Source organism: Fomitopsis serialis (genome assembly GCF_022376445.1).
Source record: "Fomitopsis serialis strain Sig1Antser10 chromosome Unknown B0H18scaffold_127, whole genome shotgun sequence".
Lineage (NCBI taxonomy): Eukaryota > Fungi > Basidiomycota > Agaricomycetes > Polyporales > Fomitopsidaceae > Fomitopsis > Fomitopsis serialis.
Window position 1 is genome coordinate 112,407 of NW_025955087.1, and position 8,868 is coordinate 121,274.

The following is an 8,868-nucleotide window of genomic DNA, read 5'->3' on the forward strand; positions in this document are numbered from 1 at the left end:
ACACGGGATGCTTTGCTGCACATGTAAGAGGTTCCATATGTTTCTTCAGAACCGTGACGCTCTAGCGCATTCTTCATCCTAGCTTTATAGGCTAGCCACATTGCATCCGTCGGTGGCCCTCATGCGTAAGGAGATAGAAGCATAATTTCGTGTGTCTCGCCAACCCTACAGCTTCTCATACCGGCCTGTTTCCATGTGCACTCCCTTCGAATAACATAGCCTCAAGCGGCAGAAGCTCACGCGAGTGTGTTCGAGGGGCCCTAAATGTCGAGATGCAGCGGCTTGGCGGCTGTGCGCACCCTCGCGCATGTGGCTGACCGAAGTCCAGCAACCGATCAGCCGCGTTGCCCTCTCGGTGTCGATCAGCCTGTGACAGACTGAACTTCGGATTCGCCGGCGGCTGGGTATATAACCCAGAGTGCAGATGTCGCCGGAATCAACATCGCCAGCCGCACCCTCTCCATGTTGCTCTCAGCCCTCGCCGCAGGGCTCGCTGCCCTCCCGGTGGCCCCGGCTCTGGCACGCCAAGTCCCTCACGTCAACGGCATCTATGGAGGCAGCCCCGACCAGTTTGAGGTAACGTCGACGCAGACGACATTCGGCGCAGCGACCACGGACCTGCTGCGTGTGACCGAGAACAGTGGTGTCTGTGAGACGACTCCAGATGTCTACCAGGCGTCGGGCTACGGCAACGTCAGCTCGACCGGAAGTCTGTGGTATGCTTCATTCGATCGTCTGTGCTGCACACGACTAAGTTATGACCATGGTGCAGGTTCTGGTTCTTTGAGGCCCGCAGCAACCCGGATACGGCACCTCTCACTATCTGGCTCAATGGAGGGGTAAGTGCGCGTCCGCATTGATTGTTGCTACGGTTCTTGACACCGTGACGATCATGTATAGCCGGGGAGTTCGAGTATGGTCGGACTGTTCGACGAACATGGCCCCTGTCGTCTCAACAACGATAGTACCGCGCTTGACTATAATCCATACTCATGGAACAATGTTTCGAACATGTGAGTTTGTAGACGTCATAGTCGTGTTGACGCCTGTTCATGCGCGTCTGCAGCATTACATTGACCAGCCGTGGGTGTCGGTTTCTCGTACGGAGACCAAACTGTCGGCACGACTCAGGAGGCGGCTGCTGATGTGTGGACAGTGAGTGCAAGCCACTCCTTCGCGAGCGCTTCTTACGTATTTCGCGATAGTTCCTCCAACTCTTTTTAAACGACACTCGTTTCAGCAAGTACCAAGAGAATGAGTTTGCCATCTGGACTGAGTCATATGGAGGCCACTACGGCCCTGCATTCGCTGCCCACTTCCTGCAGCAAAACGACGCGATCGCGAACGGATCCATCACTGGCACCCCCCTCAACCTGAAGTACCTCGGTGTCGGCGACGGGCTGACAGATCCGCTTTCGCAATACCCAGGCTACATCGAGTACGCCAGCGAGAACCCGTACCATCCGACTGTCTCGCAGTCGACGGTCTCGCAGGCGTCGACGGCGTGGAACGAGTCGGGAGGGTGCAAGGACCAGATCACGGCATGCTACAACGGGGGCTCGGACGACACGTGCTCGACGGCGCAGTACAACTGCAACAACGACATCCTCTCGCCGCTCTCGGGCGACTACGACGTGTACTACATCCTCGCGGAGGACCCGGACGCGTACCCGCCGGACCCGACGGACTTCCTTAACAACGCGACGTTCCAGTCGCAAATCGGCGCGGAGGCGACGTGGCAGGAGACGAACACCAACGTGTACTCGAACTTCGCGGACACGGGCGACTGGATGCGCAACTCCCGGCCTGACCTGGAGTACGTCATCGACTCTGGCGTGCGGACCATCGTCTTCGACGGCGACGCGGTACGTGCTCGTGCTCGCGCGAGGGAACACAAGCTGATCACCGTTCGTGTGTAGGACTACATCCTGAACTTCAAGGGTGTTGAGGCGATGGTCGCCGCGCTGCAGACCGACTTCAGCTCCGAGTTCAACCAGCTCGAGTTCACGAACTGGACCGTCAACGGCGAGCCTGCAGGGCTTTACAAAAACGCAGGCACATTCTCGTACGTGCGCATTTTCGGCGCTGGCCACGAGGTCGCCGCGTACGACTGGGGCAACCTCGCGCGCGGGGAGGCGGCCCTGCAGATGTTTAGCCAGATCATGAGCAACTCGTCGATCTCCTCGACGTGAGGGGATGGGATGTGCGTACGAGGACGAAAGGACAATCTAGCGGTGTTTGCTTGCTTGTGATTGTACAGGAGACGGACACTACATAGCCTCTCGTTGACATTTGCGTGTATGTGGATGCTTGTCGACATGACTACAAACTACTGTCGGTGTATGATTGGTGAGAAGAAAGTGAGGTCCGTTCTTCGACAGAATCGTGAGCTCGCACAGAGCTTCGCGCGAAGCAGGGGGAACCGCGGCCTTGTGCAGTCATGCAAAGGTCATCTCAAAGAAACCTTGCTTGAATGATCACGAAACAACACATTCACAGCGCACATGGAGGTGATCGCTCGTGCTCGGTCCTCGGAGCTACCTCCGGGCAAACATAAATAGTCTGGTACAGTAGTAATACACGTAGACACAGGCTACAAGAAAGACGAAACTACCGATACACATGCTGGTGCCGTACAAACCGATGCGGAGAAAATACAATACTATGGCACAATGCATTGAGTCTATGGCAGCGCATGCGCAAATCACTCTGCAGCGTCCTGTTGACCATCCGCAGACTTGTTGGCTTGCACGAAGTTCGCCGCGGTCCATCCGAAGCGCCGGCGCAGCCGGTACCCGACGCGCCGGATGATGGATGGAGTGAGCACGGCATCTGGGTGTGGCCTGATTATAGGCACGACTGTCAGTCGTAGTGTCAGAGAGGACGCTGCTTAAACGCACCGATGGAATGAAATGGAGTTCCCGCCTGTCTCCTCGTTTGGATCAAATCGCACAGAAGAGCCTGCGCCCTCCTTGCGCTGGAAGCCAATCTTCGTCATGGCCTGTAAGAACGAGGGTCAGTACGCATACGGGCCTCGTTCCACATCACGCTCTCCTCACCTTCTCGAAGTCTCCCCATCGCAACTGCCCCTTCTTGACGTTGGGATCTGCCTCCTCCTCGGGCACGACAAAACGAAGGAACAGCTTTTGCATCTTCCTGTTCACCTCGAACACCTGCCGTTTGCGACCCTCCTTTTCCCGCTTCAGCGCAGCAGGCTCTTCGCGGCCGGAGCGAGCGGGGCACGTGAAGGTGGCGGCGATCCTGCTTGCGTTCCCTGGTCTTCGACTCCGGAGCTTTAGTCTGCGACGCGGCGTACGCACGTCCCGACACGCGTCGCGTGTGTGCATCCTCCGCAGCGAACAACTCAAGGGGTGTCGGGCCTGAAGGCGTCTTCGCCTGTTGCGCGGGCACAGTTGAAGTGGGCCTGGGTCGCTCCGGCGCAGGTTCCCGGATAGGCACGGAGAACCCAAGGCCATGGGGCAGATCAGCAAGCTTCCCGCCCAAGAACCGGTTCTTCACCGCGTCGACCCACTCCCACATCTTCTCGAAGTGCACCGGGTCGCTCACGTATTCGAGCGAGGGGATTATCCGCTCGGAGCGGAGGGTCGTGCCGCCCGCGTGCATATGCTCGTACCACATGTTGATGAGTGGGTAGAGCTTGCGCAGCCAGTTGTTGTCGCTCGCGGTCGGACTGAGCTCGAGGCGGTGCAGCCAGAGCCCGAGCACGCTGTCGAGGAAAACGGTGCGGAGCTCCTGGATCGCAGCGTGGTCGCCGATGTCATCATAGAGCACCTGGTTGAGCGTCGCCTTCTCCTCGGGCGTAGCGGTGATCACGGCGGTGTACATGGTGTTGGGCGGGCACCAGCACCGGAGCGCGGCAAAGTGGAGGAGGCGCTGGCGCATGTCGCTCCGGAGCTCTGGCTCCTTGGCGGAGGAGGGTGTGCGGTCGTAGAACGGATACCCGAAGTGCGATTTCTGAGGAGGGTTGAGTAGCGTGCGACGACACCGGGTGGCTGACATACCGTGATCTCATACCTGTTGTCTCGGATGAAGTGCGCAAAGAAGGGTTCGGAAGTGGCGATGACAGTCTGCAGTCGCTTTTCTTGTACATGCCCGAGCACTCGAGTGCCGATGGATACATCCTCCAGAGCATCAAAAGTCTTGGAGACCTTGGATTCGTGAAGGTCGTGGTATATATCTGGTGACTGTGAGCCCAACCATAGAGTCCGTTCCACGCTACACTTACTCTTGCTGTCCAGAAGCATGCCTTCTTCCTCACGCAGATCCCGTAGTTTAGTGAGACCGGTCAAGATGAGGTCCCAGCATGCATAACGTGCATGCTGCTCGAAAACGACCTGGAAGACCTCCTGGGCAATAAGAGTCGCGGGGAAATGCTTGCGGCTGCGTCCCTGAAGGTCAGGGACTCGCTATTTGACAGTTGCTTCACATGCAGATCTACACGATAGGAAAAATGCAACATACCTCAGGGTGATGTTGCATACGAACACGCATGACAGCCAGGAAGAAGTCTCGGTCGTTGTGAAAGGCATCGATATCGTCTCGCAGCGCGTCTTGCTGCGATGTCGCTATCCGAATGGCCTCTTCGACGTCAAGCTCCGGCCTCGCCGTCTCGCCGGTCCGTACGGAAGCTGGTTGTATGCTTGAGAAAACGACGCCTCAGCACTCTAGCTGGGTTGGCTCACCTGCAAACCTGCCCACAAAGTCTAGGGACGACTCGCCCTTCTTCCGCTGAATCTTGGGCTTCTGCCTTGTTGTGCCGAATGCGTTGTACTGAGTGTCAATTTAGCGTCTGCAACGCTTTCATTTGCGGGCAATGTGGGTTACCTCATTTTGCAGCTGCATGATGTGGGGTATCATCTCCTTGATATATATGTTTTCGGGGATGCTGGCAGTGTCGTAGTTCTGCCAACAACGAGCGTACTTGTTAAATGAGCCACACTCAATGGTACAACGTGAACTCACCGAAGGGCAGATGAGATTGGCTAATCGCTCTCCTTCCGCGCGCCCAGCGCCGGCCGTGATGTAGCTGCAAGAGTCGCCTCTGAGAGTGTGGAAGAGCCTGCCATCGCTCATACGCACGCATTGACAATGGATGACTTCTCGGAGGTCCCAAAGTTAAGAAGATAATCGCCGGGCTTCAGCTGCACTTCCTCGGCGTTCGGGTTGGGCTTCGGCCACTGTTCCATGCTGCGGTAATCCCCGCGGGGAAGAGCGACGCGGGTCATGGCTCAGGGTACGGGAAGAAGGAGGGGGAGGGGCGTCGGGGTGATGGGAGAGGTGAAAAGGTAGCGCAGGTGGAGAGGCAGCTCTTGAGCTGACAGGCGCTTTTAGCGTGCCCATTGTCCTCTTGTTCCCAATCGGGCATGTCAGCCACAGCGTGCATCACAAGCGTCGAGCAGTGAGACCAAGACCAAGCTTAAGTATCATACGTTGATATGTATCTTGTTGATATCCTTGCAGACTGGCAGGTTCGTGCTGGCTCAAGCTGCCGGTCGCACTCAAGGAAGCGTTCATGCCGCCATACATGCTGGAAGACCACCGTGAGGCCCCGAGTCCAAGGCCAATATCAATCCTGGTCTTCACTTGGTGGTTTGGGTACGGCGTGGACCAAGATGTCCGGAAGTGCTCGTATAATATTCGCATGGCTTATTTCGTCAAAGGTAAGCGAACTATCGTAGATGTATAAGACCAAGTGTACGCCGTTTGGCGAGTACTTACCAGATGACAGATGTCCACGCGTGGAGATTCTTGGCTTCCGTTGCACAGTATTTGTACTTATTACCTGCAGAAAGCCAGCAGGTCTGCGCCATGGTTAAAAGTCTATTCATCGCCATTGCTCCAGGACTGGCTCCGGTACACTGAAGGGACCACCAGGTGAGCCATTTGAAAAGATCAAACGCCATTCAATCTATTCCAACGGACTACGTACTGTATGTACCTTTTTGTATGGCTATTAAAACAAGGACTATACTGGGCAGACAATACACAAAAACGAACGGCGGGGTATGCGATCTATGATGAATAACGAAGCGAGAGGATGCGGAGTATCATACGATGGACGAGAGCAGACGAGACCATAGCCTAGAACATACGGCATAAGGATACCATACTTGCCAACCCTGCACACACGCAGCGGCCGGCGCAGCACACCGTGCCAACGCCCACAACAACAAGCGGTGCACGATCGTGAATACGGAGTCGATCGAGAATACGAAATACGCAGAAGCGGAAAGCAGACTAGTAGACCAAATAAAACGAACCCTACGCTATATCACTGTTCAATCGTCAGCACATCTCCACCTCCCACTCGCCACCCTCCGGCCCTTGCCTGGCATGCTCCTCAGCGCGATGCGTACTCGCCGACGCCCATTCGCCCCGGGCGAGCCTGCGCGTGAGAAGCCGCCGTTTATTGATCCCAGTCGAGGTCTAGCCCGGCAAGCTCGTCCTCTCGGTTCAGACCCATCAACGCATTGAAGTCCACTTCGCACCCGTGCCTAAAAACGGCCCGAGCGCATCGGCGTCTTGTCTCGCGGGAGATGGGGCATTGCTAGGTTCGGAGATAGTCATGGCATGATCCTCGTCTGATTGCGATGACGCTGGGGACTCAGCAGCGGAAGGCGTGACGGAGGTGAGGGGGGTGGATGCGGACACGAATCTTGCCGTTTCCGAGGGAAGCGCATCGAAGCTGATGTCCAACGCGCCAAGTCACCGAGAGGAGCTGGCTTCGCTGTCGTCGCTGACGAACTCCAGCTTGTTGCCAGACAGCGTTGCCGCCGTAGTCGCGGCAGACGCCAGCCGCGTCTTGTCCTCCCTCGAAAAGTCCATGTTGAAGTCAAAGTCCATGCCAGAGTTGGCGCCCATCGCGTCGAGCCAGTCAAGTCCGAGTTCACCGGGAGGTACGACTGCATATCGAGGCAGACGACGGTAGCGCCGATGTTGCGTGCGACAGCGGCATCGTGAACGTACTCGGCAGCGCCGACTGCGAATGCGAGTGCGACGGCAGCGAGAGCACGTCGGCAGCGCGCACAACAACACCTGTGCCCGTTTCAGACCCCCTTCACTTCGATGGCACGGGGACTCACCATCAGTCCAAGGCTCGCACCGGACCTGTCCATCCGCGTCGATCGCAGCGACAGCTGTGGCTCCGACCCTCCGACTTCACTGAAGAAGTGGAGGACGGCGCCGGCGACGGCGAGCGCTGTTTCCGCGAGAGCTCCTCGGCGAGCGCACGCTCCCGCTCTTGTATCTCGGCCAGTTGCCTCCGCAGCTGCTCAACCTCCGACAAAAGCTCCTCCTCCTGCAACGGCTGCTGGGCGTGCGGCTAAGCGCCAGTAACCGCGCGTTCTCCTGCTCAAGCTCCGCCACACGGCTGTTCGAAGTACACGTCAGTTATTGTCACTTCGCATTTACTCGACACAGGATAGGTCAAGCAAAAACATGGGTGAGTATAGAGAAGGGATAACGTGTGATCTACCATGATCTGAGGTAGAGGCCCAGCGGCCAACCCTGCAGCACCCTTCACCGCAAATCGACGCCTATCTGACTTGCTGCCTGTCGAAATTGTTGAAGGGACGTGGTGCATAGATTGCTGTTAGGCGTCGATCGGAGTGAAGCGTGCTACAGGCGGTGTCGGCTGTAACCTGCAGAGGTCCGCACTAGTAGCGACCACGGGCCATAGGGAAGGCCTACTCCACCCGGAGAGGCACAGAGGCACTCAAGCTTCCGGCCAAGCATTATGCTAGGTTGCCTTCGTCGATCCGTTTGCCGATGCAACGAGTCCTTACGCTGCAGAGTGATCGTCTGAATCACGTGAGCGAATCAACCGCACGCACACAGCATGGCGTAGCGAGAAGTCGAAACACGAGCATTCGAAGGCGATAGAAGAGAGGCAAAGTTGACATGACAATGGCGGACACTCACATCTCCATGTCTCAAACTCCTCCCGTTTCCTCTGCCTGCTCAGGAATGCAGCAGCGCGATTCTTGACCAGACGCGCCTCGCGCTTGCTGAGCCCCGAGACGTCCGGCGGGATAAAGTCTTTGTCGACGTCGACGCCCGCGGCTTCTTGCTCGAGCTCGCGCTCGGGGCGGTGCTTGATGCGCGCTTCGCAGGGACGGCGAGGCTGGGATTGATGGAGATGCTCAGACGCTCACGCTCCTGCGACTCCTGCCGCTCAGGCGCGGGAGACGGCGACGGCGACGGCGACGGCGACTGCTCGATGGGAACCCACCGGGCGGGATGTCAACAGCTGGTGCGTCGGCAGACACAGCGTCTGCTCGGTCGCAGCGGCAGGCGAGGGCACACGACTCCTCAGCAGGCTCGCGGCCGCGATGGGCGACGCGGGGCGCGTGCCACTGCTCGACACGGAGTGCGGCGGCGACGGGGCCGTCGCGTAGAAACTCGCGAGGGCCTGCGCGTGTGCTGCGCGTGCGGCAGGCGAGTAGAGCATGCCCGTCGGCTGGAGGTGGGCGTCCCAGGGCACGGACGGTATCTCGAGCGGCGAGAGCGCGTCGGCGGCGAGGGCGGTCGGCATGGCGAGTCTTGACATTGCGACGCTTTTGAGGGGGAAGACGGCGGCGAGGAGGGTGCTGCGGGATGGGGAGGTCGTTGTCCGGGGAAGATGGGCGACGGGAACAAAAAATGTTCGGATGGGAACAGCGTCCGGACTTATATCGCTTGGGTACGGGTGAGGACGGATGTGCCCTTTCATAGCCGATACATCAGAAAAATCAACCGTCCTGCTCGACCTGCGTCCATGATTTATATGACTCTTTCCTCGAGGCCCGAGTGAGATAGACTTTGTCAATTTCAGCATGTTCGTGTACGCCGAACTTATGTTTTATGCGC

General features: G+C 57.8%; 4 protein-coding genes across 4 annotated transcripts; 1 reads left to right on the top strand and 3 right to left on the bottom strand.

The window, feature by feature from the left end:
• Window positions 1–462: 462 nt before the first annotated feature.
• B0H18DRAFT_1139917 (serine carboxypeptidase) lies at window positions 463–2,231 on the top strand (the record flags this gene model as incomplete). Its single annotated transcript, XM_048035629.1, has 7 exons — window positions 463–716; window positions 773–839; window positions 901–1,013; window positions 1,035–1,036; window positions 1,082–1,155; window positions 1,206–1,865; window positions 1,920–2,231. 7 exons carry the CDS (start codon window positions 463–465, stop codon window positions 2,190–2,192), a joined length of 1,443 nt encoding a protein of 480 aa, XP_047887432.1. The 3' UTR covers window positions 2,193–2,231.
• Window positions 2,232–2,463: 232 nt separating this feature from the next.
• B0H18DRAFT_1039736 (uncharacterized protein) lies at window positions 2,464–4,196 on the bottom strand. The gene is made up of 4 exons (XM_048030515.1): window positions 3,244–4,196; window positions 3,060–3,215; window positions 2,901–3,001; window positions 2,464–2,843 (listed from the first exon to the last, which is right to left on the bottom strand). The coding sequence occupies exons 1-4, from the start codon at window positions 4,018–4,020 to the stop codon at window positions 2,705–2,707; spliced, it is 1,173 nt and encodes a 390-aa protein (XP_047887433.1). The 5' UTR covers window positions 4,021–4,196; the 3' UTR covers window positions 2,464–2,704.
• Window positions 4,197–5,903: 1,707 nt separating this feature from the next.
• Window positions 5,904–6,624, bottom strand: B0H18DRAFT_1039743 (uncharacterized protein; the record flags this gene model as incomplete). The annotated part of the gene is made up of 3 exons (XM_048030516.1): window positions 5,904–6,336; window positions 6,378–6,447; window positions 6,503–6,624. Coding segments are annotated over 3 exons (222 nt in total), but the record flags the coding sequence as incomplete, so codon positions are not given.
• Window positions 6,625–6,745: 121 nt separating this feature from the next.
• B0H18DRAFT_1039745 (uncharacterized protein) lies at window positions 6,746–8,739 on the bottom strand. Its single transcript, XM_048030517.1, has 6 exons — window positions 8,228–8,739; window positions 8,069–8,193; window positions 7,938–8,027; window positions 7,387–7,390; window positions 7,184–7,342; window positions 6,746–7,163 (listed from the first exon to the last, which is right to left on the bottom strand). Exons 1-6 carry the CDS (start codon window positions 8,729–8,731, stop codon window positions 7,068–7,070), a joined length of 978 nt encoding a protein of 325 aa, XP_047887435.1. The 5' UTR covers window positions 8,732–8,739; the 3' UTR covers window positions 6,746–7,067.
• Window positions 8,740–8,868: the final 129 nt, after the last annotated feature.

Excerpts from the sequence above, each read along its gene's own strand:
- B0H18DRAFT_1039736 (XM_048030515.1), bottom strand. The coding sequence starts at position 4,020 with ATGTCAGCCACCCGGTGTCGTCGCACGCTACTCAACCCTCCTCAGAAA. Across the intron at positions 3,216-3,243 it reads AGGATCGCCGCCACCTTCAC|CCTGCTGCGCTGAAGCGGGA; the intron begins GTGCCCCGCTCG and ends GGCCGCGAAGAG. Across the intron at positions 2,844-2,900 it reads AACTCCATTTCATTCCATCG|GCCACACCCAGATGCCGTGC; the intron begins GTGCGTTTAAGC and ends GCCTATAATCAG.
- B0H18DRAFT_1039745 (XM_048030517.1), bottom strand. The coding sequence starts at position 8,731 with ATGAAAGGGCACATCCGTCCTCACCCGTACCCAAGCGATATAAGTCCG. Across the intron at positions 8,194-8,227 it reads GTTCCCATCGAGCAGTCGCC|CGGCAGGAGTCGCAGGAGCG; the intron begins GTCGCCGTCGCC and ends CCCGCGCCTGAG. Across the intron at positions 8,028-8,068 it reads AAGAAGCCGCGGGCGTCGAC|CAAGCGCGAGGCGCGTCTGG; the intron begins GTCGACAAAGAC and ends CTCGGGGCTCAG.